This window comes from Phanerochaete carnosa (genome assembly GCF_000300595.1).
Source record: "Phanerochaete carnosa HHB-10118-sp unplaced genomic scaffold PHACAscaffold_5, whole genome shotgun sequence".
Taxonomy (NCBI): domain Eukaryota; kingdom Fungi; phylum Basidiomycota; class Agaricomycetes; order Polyporales; family Phanerochaetaceae; genus Phanerochaete; species Phanerochaete carnosa.
In genome coordinates this window covers 1,918,839-1,939,264 of record NW_006767632.1, presented here as the reverse complement: position 1 = coordinate 1,939,264, position 20,426 = coordinate 1,918,839, and the positions used below count along the sequence as shown (strand labels likewise).

The 20,426-nt window shown below is 54.7% G+C and overlaps 6 protein-coding genes across 6 annotated transcripts; 4 read left to right on the top strand and 2 right to left on the bottom strand.

The window, feature by feature from the left end:
* Nucleotides 1–48: 48 nt before the first annotated feature.
* Nucleotides 49–4,060, bottom strand: PHACADRAFT_173717 (uncharacterized protein). The gene is made up of 10 exons (XM_007395834.1): nucleotides 3,802–4,060; nucleotides 3,506–3,759; nucleotides 2,808–3,452; nucleotides 2,121–2,758; nucleotides 1,653–2,068; nucleotides 1,151–1,603; nucleotides 971–1,103; nucleotides 767–918; nucleotides 476–715; nucleotides 49–393 (listed from the first exon to the last, which is right to left on the bottom strand). Exons 1-10 carry the CDS (start codon nucleotides 4,027–4,029, stop codon nucleotides 376–378), a joined length of 3,177 nt encoding a protein of 1,058 aa, XP_007395896.1. The 5' UTR covers nucleotides 4,030–4,060; the 3' UTR covers nucleotides 49–375.
* Nucleotides 4,061–4,170: 110 nt separating this feature from the next.
* Nucleotides 4,171–4,532, top strand: PHACADRAFT_71199 (uncharacterized protein; the record flags this gene model as incomplete). Its single annotated transcript, XM_007395833.1, has 3 exons — nucleotides 4,171–4,231; nucleotides 4,282–4,407; nucleotides 4,465–4,532. Coding segments are annotated over 3 exons (255 nt in total), but the record flags the coding sequence as incomplete, so codon positions are not given.
* Nucleotides 4,533–4,878: 346 nt separating this feature from the next.
* Nucleotides 4,879–8,944, top strand: PHACADRAFT_256280 (uncharacterized protein). The gene is made up of 17 exons (XM_007395832.1): nucleotides 4,879–5,075; nucleotides 5,152–5,343; nucleotides 5,398–5,408; nucleotides 5,460–5,533; nucleotides 5,585–5,741; nucleotides 5,795–5,938; nucleotides 5,989–6,218; nucleotides 6,273–6,908; nucleotides 6,965–7,213; nucleotides 7,268–7,532; nucleotides 7,591–7,655; nucleotides 7,714–7,863; nucleotides 7,925–8,086; nucleotides 8,144–8,284; nucleotides 8,345–8,688; nucleotides 8,752–8,762; nucleotides 8,821–8,944. The coding sequence occupies exons 1-17, from the start codon at nucleotides 5,041–5,043 to the stop codon at nucleotides 8,856–8,858; spliced, it is 2,904 nt and encodes a 967-aa protein (XP_007395894.1). The 5' UTR covers nucleotides 4,879–5,040; the 3' UTR covers nucleotides 8,859–8,944.
* Nucleotides 8,945–11,169: 2,225 nt separating this feature from the next.
* Nucleotides 11,170–12,627, top strand: PHACADRAFT_95334 (uncharacterized protein; the record flags this gene model as incomplete). Its single annotated transcript, XM_007395831.1, has 7 exons — nucleotides 11,170–11,286; nucleotides 11,340–11,501; nucleotides 11,574–11,693; nucleotides 11,749–11,844; nucleotides 11,898–12,104; nucleotides 12,157–12,394; nucleotides 12,449–12,627. 7 exons carry the CDS (start codon nucleotides 11,170–11,172, stop codon nucleotides 12,625–12,627), a joined length of 1,119 nt encoding a protein of 372 aa, XP_007395893.1.
* A 683-nt stretch (nucleotides 12,628–13,310) lies between these two features.
* PHACADRAFT_144091 (uncharacterized protein) lies at nucleotides 13,311–19,251 on the top strand. Its single transcript, XM_007395830.1, has 10 exons — nucleotides 13,311–13,797; nucleotides 13,851–14,365; nucleotides 14,389–14,483; nucleotides 14,557–16,293; nucleotides 16,345–16,799; nucleotides 16,853–17,117; nucleotides 17,168–17,440; nucleotides 17,492–18,459; nucleotides 18,511–18,650; nucleotides 18,702–19,251. The coding sequence occupies exons 1-10, from the start codon at nucleotides 13,395–13,397 to the stop codon at nucleotides 19,077–19,079; spliced, it is 5,229 nt and encodes a 1,742-aa protein (XP_007395892.1). The 5' UTR covers nucleotides 13,311–13,394; the 3' UTR covers nucleotides 19,080–19,251.
* Nucleotides 19,252–19,946: 695 nt separating this feature from the next.
* On the bottom strand, nucleotides 19,947–20,410 carry PHACADRAFT_195602 (uncharacterized protein; the record flags this gene model as incomplete). Its single annotated transcript, XM_007395829.1, has 2 exons — nucleotides 19,947–20,042; nucleotides 20,096–20,410. Coding segments are annotated over 2 exons (411 nt in total), but the record flags the coding sequence as incomplete, so codon positions are not given.
* Nucleotides 20,411–20,426: the final 16 nt, after the last annotated feature.

The following is a 20,426-nucleotide window of genomic DNA, read 5'->3' as shown; positions in this document are numbered from 1 at the left end:
GTCGGTGATCGCCATGAATAGACGCTGGCACGGTATCTCGCAGCGGACAAAGTTGAAAGACGAAAGAATTTGAGGAAGCGGGTATAACTAACAATAAACAAAACTAGATGATCAACGGTACTTGTAGTCTAAGTCAAGTCCTTGTCCGTTTCGTTGGTCGTGGCAGAACATTTGTGTGCCTCTCCGTCAACGTACCCCGTGTTACGGGCAAGCCCGACTTGAGCCTACCAAGAGATTTCTTAATCTCTTTGGGTGGTACTATGGGCATTGACGACGACGACGATGACGACGAAAACGCGGTTGACGAGCCCGGTGATTTGACGACTATTGGGGGTGAGGCCATGGTGATCGTCTCGTCTTGCTCATCTGCCTCGCTTAAGACATCCGTACCACCTTCCGACGGTGTCAGAACAGCTTCTTCCTCCTGCTCCTTGACGGGCTCCTCGCCAGCAGGTGTCGAATGTCGTGAAGACACCTCCTCCGGCTGCGAGGATGTCGACCCTCGCCGCCGCCAGTCTCGCAAGATAATATCGCGGCTCTCAGTCAATGTCCACTCGTCCGTGAACGTCCAATTGCGTTTCCGGGGTGTAGTGCCTGTCGGCATGTCTTCTCGGGCACCATGATCCGCTAAAGTCTGGGTGGTCTGATAGATCTCCGAGAGATGGCTGGAAGCAGCAGAACGGAAGGTGTCCTGGGCCCGTGAGAGACTCGATGCCTGCGGAAGGGTGAGATTATATCATAATCATCGTCACGGGGGCACGCATACCTCTGAGACTACCTGACCCGTCATTGTCTCTGCATTGCGCGACGTGGTCGTGACCCCGCGTTCCATGTAGCGGTATCCAGACTGCGCATCTGTCACCATGGCTTCTGTAGCATCGAGTCGGGCGCGTTTAGCTCTGCCGAGGTTCTCATGTGCTGTAATGAGATATTTGAAAAATGATGGTGCACGACAGTCGGAGAGACGCACCATCCGTATAGGCGGCCTCGGATGACTGTATCTGCCGTTGAAGATCCGCAGAGAAGCTGGCAACCGACGACGAGACTGTGTCGCGCACGCCCGCCAAGCCCTCCCGAAGGGCAGCACTCGTACTCGCGATGGCCTGCAGAAAGTTAGACACGATTGCATGCGGGCTACAGACGTGCTCGCCTTGAACGCGCCGTCACGAGTTCGCTTTCCTTCGCCTGCTCGTCGGTCAAGGGTCTCACTCCACTCGGTACCCTTTCCGATCACAGCGTCCAGCCGTTGGCCTTGCTCCTTTCCCTGCTTGACCATACCAGCTTCCGCAGCAGCATTGCTCTCAGACATCTCTGCAAACGCTCCTCGTAGGCTCTGATCCCGCTCGGCAGTGAAGTTGACCAAGAGGCCGGATATACGCTTTAAGAGCTCATCCTTTGCCTGATCTGCCCTGACCTTCTCCGACTCTAGTAGCTGTGTGAGAAGTGCGTTTTGCTGCCGCAACCGGACGACCTCGGCCTTGGATGTGCTGTCCGCCAATGCCTTGCCCTCCTGTAGAGACTTCTGTTCTGAGGTAATGTAGTCGTGCGCTTCCTGCAAGACTGTCTCGGTGATAGCACCGAGCGACTTGAAGGCTTTCTCAACCTGGGCGCCATCATTAGCTGGTTGTTCGATCGATCACAGAATTACTCACAGTGAGGCAGCTTGCGGTCATTGACGCCTCGACCTCTTTACAAGTTTCCTCGCAGTGCTGTCGCATGGTGTCGACCCAAGACCCGAGAGCGGTCTTGATGCCTTCCTGCGTCTCTTGCATGGTTGTGTGAATCGCGTTGGTGGCCTCATCTGAAGCAAGCTCCTTCGCACGAATAATCTTCAGAGCCTCTTGCACCTTTTCGATCTGCTGATTTATCCGTGCAGAAATCCCAGCCAAGGTCTCGAGCTCTTTCGCGCGGTACTGTTCGGTCTCCGTCCGGATGTTCGTTATATGCTGATTCGAGACCTTGACAAAGTCGTCCAGTTTCGAAGAGAACTCCCGCGATTCTGTGGTGATTTTGCGGGTGTGCGTGGTAACCGTCTGCACGTTTGAAGTAAAGACAGTCGTCTTGCGCTCTGAAAATAAATGATCAGTGTTGATAGTCCGCAGCAAGCAGCCATAACCCACCAAGCTTGCCGAACAAGCGACCAAGATCATCAACGCTCTGATGAGCGACGGTCTTGAGACCGGTTGCGACGCCGTCGAGGGCGGCCTCGTTCTCTTCGTATGCTTGTCGGACCACGACTTCTTCCTCCAAGGCACCCTTGACAGCTACCAACTTCCCCTCGGTCGCTTTAAGATCCGTCTCTCTCTTCTGCAGCTTTTCTTTCGTCTCCTTGAGCTCACCATCTCTCCGCATGAGCAGAGCCATGCTCTGCTCAAATTCCTCACGGACGTTTCGGAGCTGGCTCTCGACGATCTCAACCTGCTTCCTCGCTTCCTGCATTTCGGTATCCCTTAGCTCCTGTTCAGCCGTCATCTCCATCCATCGCTCCTCAGAGAAGAAAATGCCGTTCTTCTCCCGAGCAGCGAGGACGTCTGACTTCAGACGCTCAATCTCCGCGACGTACTCCTTAAGGAGTGCGTTACGAGTCATACGCTGGTTGACCTCAGGCTTGTTCTTGATTGACTTGGCGCGGATGGCGTAATCCAGAGTGGACAGAGTCTCCTCCATGTTTGAGCGAGCGGGAGATATCGTAGCAATGATGCATGTCTTCGTTCGCCCTCCCAAAGAGTCTTGAAGCAAGCGAGTGAGCTTCGACTCGCTGTGAACCACCGTTAGCCACTGCGCCACGCTAAGAAATAGCAGCTTACCGGTAAGGGACGTGGGCCGAGCGATCAACGAGAGCATTAATAGCCCTACCAAGGGTGAGCAAGCTCTGATTAATCATGCCTGCTTCACGAGCACGTTTGTCTTGTGCACCGGAGCGTCCAATGTTCTCGGAACCGGCCAGGTCAACGAGGTTCAGCTTTCCAACCCTAAGTGTATCATCGCCGATATGAGATGTTTCCTTGGTATGCACGGTTATTGAAAACACGGAATGGGAACGACTTGAATGATCGTTAAACTTGGTTGCTGCGATTTGCCTCCGTTGGCTGCCCTTCGTGAGGAGTGCGAGAGCGTCTGTAGAATCTTTTACCGTAAACTCTTCGAGGCCTTGGATGAAAACACCCTTCTTGCTGGCATCATCAAAGATCTTAAGGCCACCTGGAGCAGCACCGTCTTTGGATGCGCCGTGGCTCATGGGCTGAGTTGATCCAGCCGGCGCAGACAGCTCGGGAGCGAGCAGATCTCGTAGCTCCTCGTTGTAGAGCTCAATAAAGGAGATTTTCACGCTGTAGTCTGCGACAGAAGTCTCGAGATGGTGGAAAAGGCGGAAAAGAACGCGGGGTATCATGCCGGCTTGTGCGGAAGGATTACCCATTGGTGTGGGTGTGAGGTCGCCTTGCATGGTATATCTGCCTTTATCTATTTGTTCTGCAAGAAGTATTCAAAAATAAACAGAACTTACGTCTTCCCCGTTCCCGTCTGTCCGTAGGCAAAAAGGGTGCAGTTGTATCCCTGCACAACTTCGTCCAGCATGGGCGCAACAACGTCGTTATAGATGAGAGCCTGGTCCACCTCCGGGCCAAAAACCATGTCAAAAGGGTATGTACGGGTAGGGGGAAGTGTGACAACGCCTAGGTTGGACGAGGGAGTAGCAGTTTCGATGGTGATGTCCTGGCATTTCGCCCCGCTTGCCTGGACAATTATGGGAGAATTTTCCTCGATTTCTCGTTCGGATCGCCGTCGACAACGAATGACAACCTGAATGTTGGATTCTGAAGTAACATGGCTACCACTTGCAGTGGTCAACCTAGTAGTTCTAGTTGGCTGTGGTGGGATCGGCGTCTCCTGCACGGGGGTAGGCAAGTCAGAGCGAGCGACGGAAGAGGCTCTTGAAGCACTCGGTTTGGCCCTGCTACTGACGGCTGTGTTGGTTGGGCGTGTAGAGGTGCGAGTGCCCCGCGGGAGGGCCGTCCGGCGAGTAGCCATCGCAAGTGTCGAGAGGTCGTCTCACGCTGAGACGCGGTTCGTCCACTCGACGCGTCCAGCCACGTGATGGCGTGGGAAGCGTGCCCAAATCCGGCACTTGAAGCCAATTCACTCGGCGCCTCGGCTACTGTTCACTCCCTCATGGGCAAACGCAAAAAGTCATCCCGCAAGCCTACAGGTCCTCGCAGACGCGAACCTTTGGGTGAGTGCGCTATCCAATCATCCGTCATCACTCTTTTCACCTTCTCGCAGAGTCGACGTTCACCTGCTTGTTCTGCCATCATGATAAATCTGTAAGCGTTCGCATGGACCGAAAAGAGGGCATCGCCCAGTTGTTCTGCAAAGTATGCGACCAGCGATTCCAGAGCAAGGTTAACCGTGCGCATCCAAGTTCTCGTCGCCTGGTGCTATCACTTAGTTCTAACCTCTCTTTAGACTTGACGGAACCAATTGACATCTACTCTGAATGGATCGATGCGGCGGATGCAGCTGAAAGACAAGCAACTGCAGCTACCTCGGGCGGCGGTTCTTCGAGTCGCCGTGCTCCTGCCGTGAGCTTTGGAAGCGACGAAGAATAGATTCATCGCCCGCACTGCGGGACCCATACTCCTGCTGGTGGACACACGACTCTGTATCACTATGCATAGTGTAACACTTCCGGACGTTCTGCACTCCTGTTTAATCTCCAGTGTATATGTACCAACTTGGCTCCTTGCGGCCGGGTCTTATTGCAATAATACCCTTGCACACCCCAATTTGCACATGCACGCTTACCAGTAGCTTGAGGGCAAGTGGCAGACGCGTGGCAACAGCCGCGCGCTGGCAGGCCACTTTCGCTCAGCACTTGACCGCATACTGCTTGTCCCGTGAAGACATCTCGCCTTGTAACTTAGACGACGCTCTCTCGCTAGGCGTTCACCACTCTCATTTTCTTGTCCTTCATAGGGCGTTCGTCCCTTGGACTTGTCTTGCTGCTTGTCTTGCCAGGACGACGGCACTCGACGTGTAACGATGGCTTCATCTACGAACATCAAGGTCGTATGTCGGTGCGTCTTCCGTTTGGCCGACGATCCTGTCTTTCTGGTCGTACTTAGTGCTATCTTGCTTCTCGTGAACGCGCAGGTTTCGACCAACTAACGCAATAGAACAACGAGAAGGTGGAGAGGTTGTGGTAGAATTCGATGAGAACCTGCGGACGGTGCACATGAAGTCCGCCCAGGTCATGGCTGGACCGGAAAAGGATGGCTTCACGTTCGACCGCGTCTTTCCATCAGGCACGAAACAACACGAAGTGTTCGATTACGGTGTGAAAGAGTACGTCCACCCGTTATGCTTCCGTTATGCCACCTCCTGACACCGTGCATGCAGTATTGTAAGGGGTAAGTTCTAAAGGCCACACCATCTCAGATGCAAGCTTATATGCGGCATAGATGTTTTGGACGGATATAATGGCACGGTCTTCGCATATGGACAGACTGGAAGTGGAAAGACTTTCACGATGATGGTGAGACATGGCCATATTTACGTCTGAAATCGCGTATTGACCCAGTCCTAGGGTGCTGACATAGACTCCCCAGACCTAAAAGGTCTTATACCACGGATAACGGAGCAAATCTTTCAGTCTATTGTAGAGTCAGACGCGCACCTAGAGTATCTGGTCAAGGTGTCTTACATGGAAATCTATCTGGAGCGCATACGAGACTTGCTCGCACGTACGATCCCAAGCTTTTGCAACACGTGCTGATTTGAGCTAACTCATTCACAGCACAAAACGACAACTTGCAAGTACACGAAGAGAAGTCGCGCGGTGTATACGTGAAAAACCTGTCAGACTACTATGTTAGTAGTGCGCGGGAGGTCTACGAAATCATGCGGCAGGGTGGCGCGGCACGAGTAGTGTCGTCAACTAGTAGGGCTCAAACATGCATGTCAGAAATAGGTTCTGACCCAGCCATTTAGACATGAACGCGGAATCGTCGCGATCACATTCTATTTTCCTTATCACCATCAACCAGAAGAACATCGACACGGGTGCCCAAAAGACTGGTAACTTGTACTTGGTCGATTTGGCTGGTTCCGAGAAGGTTGGAAAGACTGGTGCTTCTGGACAGACTCTTGAGGAAGCCAAAAAGATCAACAAATCCCTCTCCGCCCTTGGCATGGTTATCAATGCTCTCACTGACGGAAAGGTACAGCCGACGTTTATGTACACTGAACGGTGCTGATGTTGCATATCGCGTCAGGCGAAGCACGTACCGTATCGTGACTCCAAGCTGACTCGTATCCTCCAAGAATCGCTCGGTGGCAATTCACGGACAACATTGATCATCAACTGCTCGCCCTCATCTTACAACGAGTCTGAGACTCTCTCCACCCTACGCTTTGGTATCCGTGCCAAGTCTATTAAGAACAGCGCTCGTGTCAACGCAGAGCTGTCTCCGCTCGAGCTCAAGGGCTTGCTTGCCAAAGCACAGGCTGCCAACACCAAGCACCAGCAGTACATCGCTGCTCTCGAGGCAGAGCTCGCTGTCTGGCGCTCCGGCGGCCATGTCGAGCAGCCCGAGTGGGCTACGTCCGACAAGGCAGGCGCTGCTCTTCCTAAGAAGACGCCCACATCGCCGACGCCCTCGTCGACAAGGAGCATGACGCCGGTCAACCCGACTCTAGAGGGTCTCCGCTCAGAGACGGACAGCCGACCGCAGACGCCGACTGTCGTCGGTTTGGACAAGGACGAGCGCGAGGAGTTCTTGAAACGGGAAAATGAGCTGAGCGACCAGCTCGCGGAGAAGGAATCTGCCTTTGCCGCAGCGAGGAAGCTTATTGAGGAACTTCGCGAAGAGCTCACATTCCTCAAGGAGCAGGAAACTTCACTCTCCAAGGTCGGCAGGGCCAACCCGTTCAGGGGCATTAGCTGATTTAAGTGATTATTTGACAGGAGAACAAGTCGATGTCTGGCCAGCTCAACGAGCTCCGCTTGCAAGTGGAGAGACTCGACTACGACAACAAGGAGAGCATTATCAGTATCGATATTCTCAAGGAGCAGAACCAGGATGGCAAGAATGAGCTCGAGGAGCTCAAGAAGACCATTGCGGACTTGAAGGCTGCCCAGAAGGACTCCTCCGCTGAGGACAAGGAGAAGAGGAAGCAGGAGAAGATGGCCTTGATGATGGCCAAGTTCGACACGGTTCGTGCACTGTCAGTAGCGCCTGCCAAGTTCTGTGCTGATATGGTTAAACAGCAAGGTACCTTCTCCGAGAAGGACGAGCAGCTTCGCCAAATTCTGGCCAAACTCGATGCCATTGAAGACGAGAGCGCTATCTCATCCTTGTCACACGACGACATCGTCGCCGTTCGTAGACAGCTCGCTGAAGGCCAGACTCTTCTCCGCGACACCGTCGACCGTCTCCGCCAGACTCAAGAGGAGAATGAGATGCACTCTCGTCGCCGCGATGAGCTCGAGGCTCGTATCGCTACCCTCGAGGCCGAATACGAGGAGCTTCTTGGTGCGAATCTTGTTATCATCCGGTGGCTGAGTTCTCACCATCATCCTTTGGTGAGCAGAGAAGACTATTAACGACGAGGAAGTCAGCAACGTCGACGTCGCTGAGTCGATGGCGGAGCTCAAGGTCAGCGCATCACACATGATCCTATTTAATACCGATCTGATCTGATCCCGCTCTGCAGAACAAGCTCGAGGCTCAGTACACCGCGAAGCGTGATGCTCATCTCAGCGAGGCGCAGGATCTCAAGCAGCAATTGGACATCCGGAGCAATGAGATCAGAAGTCTCAACGCCACAATTGACGGCCTCAAGAGCGTGAACGAGGAGCTCAAGGTTAGTCTAAAACCTTATCTTTTCATTCCTCAGCTGATGCGAAACCCGCGCACTTTCCCAGCGTGCGTTCGCTACGACCTCCGCTGGCATTGAAGGCGGCAAGAACTTGGCTGAGTCTGCTCAGGATTTGGAGAGGACACGCAAAGCAATTAGCGTCCAACTGGCAGAGTTTGATGGCGTCAAGAAGTCCCTTATGCGTGATCTGCAGAACCGCTGCGAGAAGGTGAGTCGCGCGCTCCGATTTAATACGCCGCTTCAGCCTCTTATGGCATGTGCATAGGTTGTTGAGCTCGAGATTCAGCTTGACGAGATCAAGGAGCAGTACAATAACGTCATCCGCAACAGCAACAGCAAGGCTCAGCAGAAGAAGATGGCCTTCTTGGAGCGTAATTTGGAACAGCTTACCCTCGTACAGAAACAGGTATGCCCCCATTGTGTCAAATATGCTCGGGGCTTGCTCGGTGACATGATCATTCCGTAGCTTGTGGACCAGAACTCCGCTCTGAAGAAGGAAGCGGGCATTGCCGAGCGTAAATTGCTTGCCCGGAACGAGCGCATCCAGAACCTTGAGGCGCTCCTGCAGGACGCGGACCGCCGTCTGGCGATTCAGAACCAGAAGTTTGAGGCACAGCTGCAGCAGGTGAAGGAGCGCTTGGACCAGGCGCGCGCACAGAAAGCAGCGGCATCTTCGCCGTTGAGCTTCGGACGCATCGCCAAGCCGCTACGTGGAGGGGGAGGAGCCGCTTCGGCGAACGCTTCGACGATGAGCTCGCCTGTTGGTGCGAGCGGGGCAAACCCACTTGCCCGAGTGCAGAATGACGAGAGGTAAGCGATGTGTCGTTTTTTTCCGACGAGACGGCGTGCTGATGTCGCCGGCATTCTACACAGCTCCTCGGGAGGTGAGTTGCTTCTTCCGAGGTCGGGTATAAGGCGCACTGACAGAGCATCTCCTTGCAGCGAAGCGGGCCTCGTGGTTCTTCAACTCATCGCGATGAATTAATTTTTTTTCCGTTTCATTGCGCTGTGTCTGCATCATACCCACTGCCTGTATCTGTCGCATGTCGTCAATGTTGAATTGTTTAATCGTCGCTGTTGCCTGCCAACGCGGGCTGGCCCACGGGGGCCTACGGGGGCCTGGCCGTGGTGCCTGTAAAAAAGGATCCGCGAGCGGTTGACGGAGGCATAAAATTTCGCGTCGGGTGTGCTGCCGTGATCGCTGGAGGACCGAAGATGCGGACCCGGTCGACGTTGCCTAAGTAGGCAAGGACGGGACGCGGATCTTGCCCGTTCCGGAAGATCTGTGACGGTCGCAGCGACGGAGGTCGTTACACGTGGCAACGAGAGCGACGCGGGATTGTTTCAGCGGATCCATTTCATCACTGGTCCATTATTTCCATTATTTTCTAGCCTTTTGGGGGTACTGGCGCGTACCGAGTCCATTTCGTCGGCCTGCGCCTGTTCTTCCCTTCCCTTCCCTCTCCTTGCGCTCTCTGCGTCCTGCATCGCGTACCGCAGGCGTGCTGCGAAAGAGTGCAAGCCTGTTTTTCCCGGTAGCTACTAATTTGTGAGTCGTCTACACACCACGCTTACCGCCGCGTTCCGACACGCTGCATGTCACTTGACGTACATTATACCTCCTGATCCTGTCCTGCCTGCCTGCTCGCGACTTTCTCCTCTTTTTATACCTTTCATTCCGTTCAACCTCACACTAGCGCTGTACTAATCCCCATTCAAGCTTATAATAACCACTAGACGTCTCCCAGTCACTATCATCACGGACCAATACCCCACACTCTATAATTGACGACGTTCCAAGTCGTCCGGTATGCCCTTCATTAATTTCTTCCCGGGCCCTCACTGAGCCAACGTTAGATTATGGCATCCACTAATAGAAAACCCTCCGGAACGTCATCGTCTCGCTCAGCAAACCACTCACCGCTCGCCTCCCCTGGCAACGTACGTCCGAACGCTTGACTGTTTGCTTCTTGAACCACGCCAATGTTTGTTTGTGAAGACACACTCCCACAGGAATTTGGCGCCTGCAGGCCATCTATTTGGCGTAGGAATGAGCTCTGCCAACGCCCAGAAGGCGTCGAACCAGGGGTGGCAGGTGGGCAAGGATAGTACACGGCGCGTGTTATGAACTGACATTCTTTCCGGAACTGCAGGCATGGGGCTCTACCGCTCCTTCAGCTCGTACCACGGCATCCAGCGTACCTGAGTCAACACCGGCGGCTCATCTGGGCTTGCGAGACGGCACTTGGAACTCCGGCCGTGGCGCGGCCTCCAACTGGGAGGATAGCGCCCAGCGCATGGTGAGGACGCTTCAACCCGGTGCTCTCCATATGATTCGCTTAGCCTGGGCACCAATTTCAGGATCCTGCCACGGCTGTCAACATGCGCGGTCCTCGGCAACGGCACACGAGCATGCACGGGACGACACTCGATCACTCTGCGACGGCGTTCCCGCAGGTGATGAACCATTCGCCTCAAAGACTCGGTTATAGCGATGCTAAGCTTATATTGACACAGTCTCGCATCTCGCCATCGCCGACCAGCCACTCATTCAATGCCACGTCTCCTTTCTCGTCTCAACAGTCTGTCCTTCCATCCGCAGGGACATATGACCCAGTCTCTTCTGCTGTTGAGGGTGATTTATCTGTCGCCATGAGAGGTATGGTTGTCGAACACGAACATGGACTTTCGCAGCACCCCGCGACAGCTTCGTCTCTAACCGATTCGCATGCCTCGAGGCAATTAAATCGTCCCGCTCCTCTTGCACAGCCTCAGCGTCCACCCTTCCCGGCGTTCCCCCAGCCCGACTACTCTGCATACTACAACAACCCTTCGGCGTATTCGTTCGACGCCTACGCGACACCTGACCCTATATATGGCTCGCCAGTAATAAGCACGGCCAGCTCTTCGTTATATCCCGGAATCCCTGCGCAAGCCATTCAGCCGCACCCCCATCCAGACATGCGTAGCCCTCAGTCTGCTTCCTTCTTCGATTATGCAGCTTCTGGCCGCGTTCCTTCACAGTATTATTATTCTCCGCAGCCTATTATTTACCACGCGCCACCTCCAGGAGCCACGACTGCCGGCGGAGGTCACCACAAGAGACGGAGCATGCAGGTAGGCCGGATAGTCGCCTTATCATTTCCGCTAGCTTACGGCGTGGACTAGGGCCCGTACCAGACATCTCCGTTAATGTATTCGCCCCCGAGACCGGGCCCGACGGCTCGTCCGCAGAGCTATCACGCCGGTACCTCTCCGCTGGCCTTGCACGGCATGTTCCCTCAGATGCAGATGCCCGCTCCACAGCTTGGCGGTAGGGGACGTCGGCACGAGGATCCGGCCGCTGGTCTCCGTAGCCCTCTCTTGGAGGAGTTCCGGAATGCCAAGGACCGCAAGTGGACGCTCAAGGTATGCCGCTCGTATCCCGTGTGGGGCACGCTGCTGATCGCTGCGCGAGCTAGGACATCTACGGACATGTTGTCGAGTTTAGCATGGACCAGCACGGCTCACGATTCATCCAGCAGAAGATCGAGACTGCGGATGAGGAGGAGAAGCAGATTATCTTCGACGAGATCATGCCCCATCACGCTCTCAAACTTATTCAGGACGTCTTCGGCAATTATGTGAGTCAATTGATCGTCGAGAAGTCTCGTGGTGGAATCAGCTGCTTACTGACCCTGCTTCCGCGCTTCTAGGTTGTCCAGAAGTTTTTCGAGCACGGAAATGAGCTCCAAACGAGCTTGCTCGCAAAAACCATGGAAGGTCATATCCTGCCACTTTCATTGCAGATGTACGGCTGTCGCGTTGTCCAGAAGGTGGGTTCTTGCATCGGTTACAGGGATCTCAAACAGGTCTCACGAGTGATTTTAGGCCATCGAGCATATGCCCGCCGAGCAGCAAAGCGCGTTCGTCGATGAACTGGCTGGTGACGTCCTGCGTTGCGTGAAGGACGCGAATGGCAACCATGTACGCTGTATCATGAACTCGTTCATTGGAGCGTGCTAACAGCTTGGCTCCAGGTTATTCAACGACTCATCGAGAGTGTACCACCGGAACGCTTGACGTTCATAGCGGCCTTCCAAGGGCATGTCTGCGACTTGGCCACTCATCCGTACGGCTGCCGTGTTTTGCAACGCTGCTTCGAGAACTTGCCCGAGCATCAGACGCGTGTGCTCCTCAGCGAGGTCCAGGAACACGCTCTGCAGCTCATGCAGGATCAGTTCGGCGTACGCGCTTTACTACGTTTCAGTCCAACCTTGACTGAAAAGCGATTTCTAGAATTATGTCATCCAATTTGTTCTTGAGCACGGCCAGCCCCAGGACCGGGCGAGCATCGTGTCCAAACTCCATGGCCAGATGCTGCACATGTCCCGGCACAAGTTTGCGTCGAATGTGGTTGAGAAGGCCCTCGTCATGGCCGAGCCTAGCAGCCGGCGGGCGCTCATCGAGGAGGTCATGGCTCCTCGGCCAGACGGGCCGAATCCGTTTGTGTCTATGATGAAGGACCAGTTTGCCAGTATGTGTCTCATACTCTGTCCTTGTGTGTGTTAGGGCTGACTTGTATTGGCAGACTACGTCTTGCAGAGAGCACTCATGGTAGCAGACCAGGACCAGAAGGAAGCGCTTGTTGAGCTAGTTAAACCCCAGCTCCAGAATTTACGGAAAATATCTCACCACGGAAGGCATCTTGTCGCTAGTAAGTGGCTTGATTGTGACATCCTTCCTCTCAACGATGCTAACTATTTGTAGTTGAACGGGTAATTCAGAAATGTACTCCGACGCCAGTACCAGCTGAGACGGCGGGCGCGCCAGCTGCCATGGACTCGGCTACTCCCTCCTCTCCCAACTAGTCTACTCTTGTCACTCTAGTTCAGAACTCGGACTCGGACTTGTCACGGTAACTTCCTTGCTGCTATTCTCGCATATCACGCACGAACTCTACACTACGACCGCATGCATTTTCCACCAATCCCACGGCATTTATAATCTGCTCCTACATTCGTTCACTCTCTGTTAGATACGACTCACCGGACTCTGTCGATACTCGCCCACTCGTTGTTTACGTCGCTATCACTAGCATTATTATCATACCCCGGATATTTAGTCCATCGTTATTACTGGCTTAAATTCAGGATCTCTCGTTATCTGATGTAACGGCTAGCAATCGTCATCCTGGTAGCTTAGGGGTAAGGACGCGCACTACCGAGGGTAGCAAGATGGTTGGAGGCTGAAGCCATTAAAAGGCCAGGGTGTGCAGGTAACCTCGACCCTGAATCGCACCATGACCTGTCGCTTTCAAGTTGGGATATCCCATAGCTCGTGTTTGTACACGCAATTACAATCGAGTAAGCTCTCCGATTGACAGTTTGCGCTTATTCTTAATTACGTCGGTAGAAGCGCCCATGGTCCTCAGCGGCTCCTGCGTTATACGTGTTCACGCCCACCCCGGCTCTCACTCTCTTCTTCCTCTTCGGCTTATTGGCGAGCGCACCGTCGTCTCCTAAAGGTCTCACGACATGACAACAGCTGGAGAGGCTGCCGCGTTGTTCGGTGTGGAAGACCCGGCCGGTGACCCCTTCTCGCTGGGTCCTCTGAGTGCCGAGACAGAGCAGGCAGCCGGCCAGGAGCCCTTTGGTGGACAAGATGTTCAGTCCGCAACAGAACTCTTTGGCACTTCGACAGGCGACGACTTGGCGTTCCAGTCGCAGTCCGAGACCCAGCCGCAGGCTTCCTACGATTACGCGGGCACGGAGAACACTTGGAGCGCGCACGAAGCGCAATATACATCTGGTTATTCCGAGCCCGCACAGCACGCTGCAGCGCAGGATAATACGTATTCGCAACAGAGCACGGCACAGGGCTACACCGCTCAGCAGGGACAGTGGGCAGGATACGAACCACAGCAGTATAATCCTCCAGGTAACGTTATTGTCGCATGTACGCGTTTCGTCCGTTCACACATGTCTTGCAAGTGAATGGCTCGTACACTGGTTACTCGCAGAGTCCCTCGTATCAGCACACGTCCTATACTACTACGAACGCTTACGCTTCTGCTGCTCCGGCTACTACGGCATCCTACGCATCCTACGCACCTTCCCATGATAACCGTGCCTATAATCCGGCGGCCGCAAGCGCGCCATCACCCACTGCTTATAACTCGTACAAGCCAACAACCACGACTAGTGCAACGGTTCAGTCCGCGTATGATCCCTACAGGCCATCGCAGCCATCGCAGCCTGCCATTCAGCAAAGCCCTTACGGCATACCATTAGCACCGGACCAGGCGTCATACACGTATGCTCCACCACCAGCGGCAACTACGAGTTCGCTTGTGCCTTCTGTAGACCCCCCAAAGCCTGCACGGTCAGTAGCAGCAGCAGAAGCCTACAGACCGAAGACATCGAATGCGTATGATCCTCCTCTTCCACCACCTAAGCCTGCTACGCGACGCACTCCTGCACCTGCATGGGGTGGATCCCCTGCTAAGGTCCCGTACACTTTACCCACTAGCCCACCTATCACTCGTGCACCGCCCACGATGTTACCTCCGCCGCCGCGAGCGCCTTCCTTACCGCCACCTCCGCCCCGAAGCGGATCGACAGTCAGTGACTATGCTCCTCCCCTTGCTCACTCACCTCCATCCGCTGCATACCGAAATACGCCGCCGCCACCTGCTAGAGCCGCTCCCTCTACATTCGCGCCGCCGCGGAGCTCTTCCGGCAAGATAGTTTCGCCTCCTCCTTCGAGGGCTTTACCAGTTACGCAGCATGCACCGTCTTCACAGTCAGCTGATCATACATTCCAACCCAATGGTTATGCAACACATTATCTAGACTCGCACAATGGAACACAGGCTTCGCACTTCCAACACCTCCCGCCGCTACCTCCTAGCGCGACAGTGCCTTCACATGAACCGAGTGTCCAGCCTTTCCCAGAACAAGCTCACTCTTTTCGGCAGCCAGGACACGCAGAGCTGAGTAATGTAGCGGAGGCTATCCCTGACCATCAGGCGTCGCAAGATCATGATGATCCTGAAGGCGGGGCAGATAACGGTGAAGACTTCTGGAATGAAGAACAGCCGCCGCAGCCTGCGGCGCCCACCCTCTCGTCTCTATCTTTGGAAGCGTCGCAGCCTACACACGAGGAATACGTCGAAGAAACTTATCCCAAAGACTACGATAATGAGAGGCAGCCACCTGCAGGCATGGACGCGGACGCAAGCGTACACGCGCCTTCAACCTCGACCACTGAGACGTCGTGGAACGACGAGTTTGACGCTTCGCAACATGCTTCGGCAGTCTCGAGCCCTCTAAGGATGAAGTACCCGGCCGCGCCTCAACAGCCCAAGCCTGCTCCGGAGCCCTACGACCCGTACAATCCGAGTCGAGCTAGCATGCAACAGCCAGGGTCTCATGCCCAAACACTGGCGGGCCGGACGAAGTCACCTGGGAACGCGTCCATCCGCTCATGGTCGAGTTCCCAGAGGTACGGCCTTGATCAGGATCGTGACTCCACCGCGGCCAGCCCGTATGCACCACCGCCTGCTGCGCGACAACCCGCTAAAGACGTTCATAATACGTCTCCGTACGATCCCTACAACCCTGCTGTTAACAATGTCCAGAGGTCAACCTCGCCATCAACGTTCTCCGTGCGATCTGTGGGCTCGCAAAGTCAAGATCACTCGACCCGCGATCCGTACACGCCGGGGACATCATCTATCCGTAGTCGGTCAAGTACGAATGGTTCGACCTTCTCGTATGGCGTCAGCGGTTCTGAGGACCTATATGCTCCGACGCGTCATCGTCAGGCATCTGTGGAGAGCTTGTCGTATGGTAGCTTCTCCGCTTTACAAAACTTCGGCGATAGTGTGTCGAGCGTGACTTCCACGGGGCCTTCGCAAGTCGTCAACCTAGCAGCCCCGGTACATACGCCGTACGCACCGTCGCCATCGTTACTCGGTACGAATGATCCACTTGGCCGTACGTCTGTGCGGGTGCCGGTCATCAGCTTCGGATTTGGCGGCAAGCTAGTGACATGTTTCCACGGCTCCTCGGCACTGAACACTGGCTTCGACGTTGCGATGTCTTCAAGAGCGTTGTCCATACTCCACATTCGGCCATTGCATTCTGCCATTTCTCAATCCGCACTTGATACCTCGTCTGCGACCTATCCAGGTCCTCTGTTTTCTGATCCCGGCGAGCCGAGCACTACCCTTGTTCGCACTGGTGCGTCAAATCAAACGAAAAACAAGAAGGCGCGGGTCATCAAATACCTCGAAGAGCGTGCTGAGGAGATCTCGCAGGGCATTGGTTACTTCCATCAGGGTAGTGTGGAATATTTCCGTGCAGAGGCCAAGCTGGCCTTGATCAGGCTTCTCAAAATCATGGTTGAGAATGACGGGAAACTTTGTGGCAGGTAAGGTCGTCATTCGCCGAAAATTCTGTGTCTGCTGACCATTTGCCATAGTCCACAAATCGATTCTGCTGTTCGCGCTGCATTGCTTCCTCATCTCGGTTTGGCAACTGACGCCGCCACTGAAGCTCTGCATGTCCCAGCGCTTGCTTCGTCATATTCAGGGCATGGCTCAGCATTGTCGCCCGATGACGCTACCATTTCGATGCATACGCTTCGCTCATCGCAATTGAACAAGATTCAGCAGTGCCTATTGCGCGGAGATCGTCGTGCCGCCTATCAATACGCCGCTGATGAGAAACTTTGGGCTCATGCTATGGTTATCGCGAGCAGCATTGACAAGGAAGCTTGGAAGGAAGTTGTGACAGAGTTCTTGCGTTCTGAGCTGGCTTCAAAGGAGGCGTCAGTCGGATTGCTTCACAAAACGGACTCAAAGACTACCCAAAGCAGCGGGAGGGAGCCACTGAAGGTTGCGTATAGTTTATTTGCCGGTCAAGGTTCCGCTTCTGGTACGTTACTGTTGCCGGCCCTGTTGTGGGAGTCGCTAATTGGCGTGCTGCAGTTCAGGAACTGCTTCCTCCGAAGCCTTTGGGTTCAATGCCATCTCTTCAGGCCCTTGCTCCTTTAGCATCGACATCGACGCCCATCTCTGCCAGCTTCTTGCCTCTTATGCCACCCATGGTCTTGCCAAAGGATGTGCTTGCGAAGTGGACAGAGACTACCGCGATGATCTTGAGCAGCACTATGACAACTGACACCTACTCTACTCTGACAGCGCTCGGTGATCAGCTGGCCGCGAATAATTGGATTGAAGCGGCCCATGTATGGTGTGTCGCAGTAAATAATTTTCTCATTCTCGAAAATAATGGTATTTTAGCTACCTTCTATCACCCCAGACATCACTGATGGGAGGGGTTGGGTCGCCATCTGGACGTATTGTGTTGTTTGGTTCCGCCAACCCACAGGCGCAACCTAACTTCTGGAAAGACTCTGATCCGATTATCTTCTCGGAGATCGTCGAGTTTGCGCTGTCATTGGCGACCCCTGCCAAGGGCCAAGAGGCATTCCCTGGATTGCCCCATTTGCAACCCTACAGACTCATCCGAGCGGCATGGCTCGCTGAGCTCGGGCACGTCGATCAGGCCAACAGGTACGTTTCCGCCCTAATTTCGTATTTGCAACGACTTACGGCCCTGGTTAGGTACTGTGAAGCGATCTCAAGCTCACTGACACGGTCCTCGCCATATCTGAATGCCACTTTCGGAGAGCAGCTGAAAGGCCTGGTAGACAGACTTACTGCTGCGCCTGTGCTTGACAAGTCAGGATCTTGGGCGAAGGTGACCAGGCCAAGTTTGGACAAGATCGGCAACTGGCTGGAACGCGGGTTTACCACGTTCATCGCGGGTGACGCTGACTCGCCAAAGCCGGTGGATCAGCAAGGGAAAGAATTGACATTCAGCGGACCTTTCACGCACTACAGCACGATCTCATCGGTTGCGAGCTCTACAGCACCATCCCCGCAGATGTCGACGACAAGTCTGGTGGAGATGTCTAGTTCTGCGTCTTTCCGGACGGGATCCGCGATGGGCTTGCGCCCCGCCGCTGGTCCCCAGATCGCCAGAGCTTCCTCCGCTGTCGATTATCTGCGCCGTAAGCCTTCGCCAGTTCCGCGCGTATCTTCAGCAAGCGCGATGACATCCTCTTTCGGCGACCTTCCTCCCAGGAACCAGAATCAGTCTCCGTACGGATATGGCTATGCTGAGGTTACACCTAGGGCGGACCGGAGCGGCTTGTCGAACGAGGTGGGAGCTGACGATCAAGTAGACACTCCCTCCGGCTCGTCATTGGGAACTTGGTGGGGCGATTCCGGTGCACCTACGCCCACCGCTTCGTCCTTCTCCCACCCTGAACCGCCTACGGAGGCCTCAGCGGAAGGCTTTATTTCTCTCATGGACAGCGTGCCGAGTCCATTTGCGGCGACAACAAGTCAGCGCAATGGCATGCAGGCGACACCGCGGCTTGATGATGTCGACGAGGAAGATGACCTTGGCCTAAGTAACAGCTCGAATAGGTCCAGGGCTAGGGCCGAGTCTCCTGTTACAGAGACTGACGCACGGCCTGTTGTGCAAGCGCAGAAATCCGAGCTTGCCAAAGAGGCTGAGAAGCCTGGTACGTGCACTCGCTAGTTCCTGCGCAGCCCGTGCTGATCATTCCTCCTAGCCACTCCCACTAATGGATGGTTCTCGATTAGCAAACTTTGGAAGCGTAACGAAGGGTCAGGTGGTCCGGTGAAGGCCAACCTGGGGGATAATAACAGCTTCTACTACGACAAGGACTTGAAGCGCTGGGTGAACAAAAACGTACGTCCTCCTCTGTCGTGCAGCTCATTGTCCTGACTATACGTTCTACAGGCTGGGCCCGAATCTTCTGCTCCGACACCTCCGCCAGCACCTCCACGAGCACAGACTGCTTCGCCGGCATCTTCCGCATTTAGATCGCATCCGGCACCTCCGGCACCTGGCACACCACCTGTGCGTCCTGCAACAGCTGTCGACCTCACGGATGGACCTCCGAAGAAGCCGCCGATGCGTGTTCACTCGAACCTTGTACCTACAGGGGCGAGTTCAGCCCCGAACACCCCAGCGAGCGCAGTTTCACCGCGCTCTGCGTCCTCTATGGACCCTCCTAACCTCGACGGTCCGTCGATCGGTGGTGCGAGGGCCCGCCCGGGGGCGAAGCGCAACGCTCGCAGTCGCTACGTTGATGTATTCCAGGAGAATGCAAGTTAACTGACTCCCTCCTAGACACGTACACGCTCTGTAATCTTATATGGCCTTCTAGTTTTTTCTCTTCCTGCTCATGCGTCCATGTCTCGTACCAGTCCTGTTCAGCTATGTGATCCACCACATGGATAGTCCCTGCCCCAGATGAATGGATTTGATGATCGTGCCTTGACTTATCGGGCCGCACCTTAGGGTAACGAACAGCAACACTGGATGGTAAGCGCAGCTCTTGTTAGAGCCTGGGGCCACCGGACAAAATGTGTAGCAAATACAGCCAAATAGCCCTCGAGATATGACCACACTCATGAAAAATGGAGCTGCATGGAGGTTTATCCCCATGTTTTCTTGGTGAAATTTAATTTAATTTAATTTTTAAACCCCGTCGCTCTCGGCTGATTTTGCAGGGAAAAGGCCACGCGATGGGTGAGTGTACTTATGGCGCTCAGTAGGGCCTTTCGGAATACGTTTCATTTTGATTGATCTTATACAATGCATCTTGCTAAGAGCCCTCGCATTTCGACACACAGCCTATCTTATACCTCACACTGGCTAGACTTCCAACCAGCACAGACCCCGATTGAGGAAAGATTTATTCAACACCTTTCTCTGGCTTCAATTCGCTCTAGCAAGCAACGAACACGTTGGTGGACTGGCGGACTGCAGTCGAGGGCCAGATTTGGCGAGTACTACGTGGCTGGCCTTTTGCTAGCCCAGCGTCGTGGATAACTTCGGATCGGTGGGTTTGCGGACTTCCACACAGCTGGCGAAGTTCAGAAGAATGAACAACTACATTGATAATCTACAAAGCTGTGAATGTTGTAGAGATGGTCAATTTCGCTGCGACTCCCGCCACTTAATGAGCGGACACAGCTGCTAGCTCCTTCGCTGAGGCTTGATGGGCTGTGCACTGGGCCACATGTCAAAGTGTCCCAGCATCTTGTGAACAGTGCTGTATTCGCTCCCGTCACCCTGTGTACAAGACGTCAACGGCACCGCTCCACATAGATCGACGGGAGACGTACAAAATCTTCGTACGGGAAACCCTTCTTGAAGGGCACGGTCCCGTCGAGGCGCTTGATCTGCTCGTCCGAGAGGCGGATCGAGAGCGCCTCGATGTTCTGGTGGAGGTGCTCGACCTTGCGGCCGCCGACGATCGGGAAGACGTACGGGACCTTCTGCATGATCCACGCGATAGCAACAGACGTGATGTGCTGTGCGCCGACCTCCTGTGCGACCCGCTCGAGCTCGGCACAGACCGCGCGCTGCTCGGGCGTGCGCTTCCACTCGCCGGTGAAGATCGTGCGGCCGCCCTCGCCCGACTCGATGCGGCGCTGCTCCTCGGCGTCCGTGCGG

Coding starts and splice junctions, on each gene's coding strand:
- PHACADRAFT_173717 (XM_007395834.1), bottom strand. CDS start 4,029: ATGGCTACTCGCCGGACGGCCCTCCCGCGGGGCACTCGCACCTCTACA. Junction 3,760..3,801: donor CTTCAGAATCCAACATTCAG/GTTGTCATTCGT, acceptor CGAGAAATCGAG/GAAAATTCTCCCATAATTGT. Junction 716..766: donor CGGGTCAGGTAGTCTCAGAG/GTATGCGTGCCC, acceptor ACCCTTCCGCAG/GCATCGAGTCTCTCACGGGC.
- PHACADRAFT_256280 (XM_007395832.1), top strand. CDS start 5,041: ATGGCTTCATCTACGAACATCAAGGTCGTATGTCG. Junction 5,076..5,151: donor AACATCAAGGTCGTATGTCG/GTGCGTCTTCCG, acceptor GTGAACGCGCAG/GTTTCGACCAACTAACGCAA. Junction 8,285..8,344: donor TTACCCTCGTACAGAAACAG/GTATGCCCCCAT, acceptor ATCATTCCGTAG/CTTGTGGACCAGAACTCCGC.
- PHACADRAFT_144091 (XM_007395830.1), top strand. CDS start 13,395: ATGACAACAGCTGGAGAGGCTGCCGCGTTGTTCGGTGTGGAAGACCCG. Junction 16,294..16,344: donor GACGGGAAACTTTGTGGCAG/GTAAGGTCGTCA, acceptor CATTTGCCATAG/TCCACAAATCGATTCTGCTG. Junction 18,460..18,510: donor CAAAGAGGCTGAGAAGCCTG/GTACGTGCACTC, acceptor CATTCCTCCTAG/CCACTCCCACTAATGGATGG.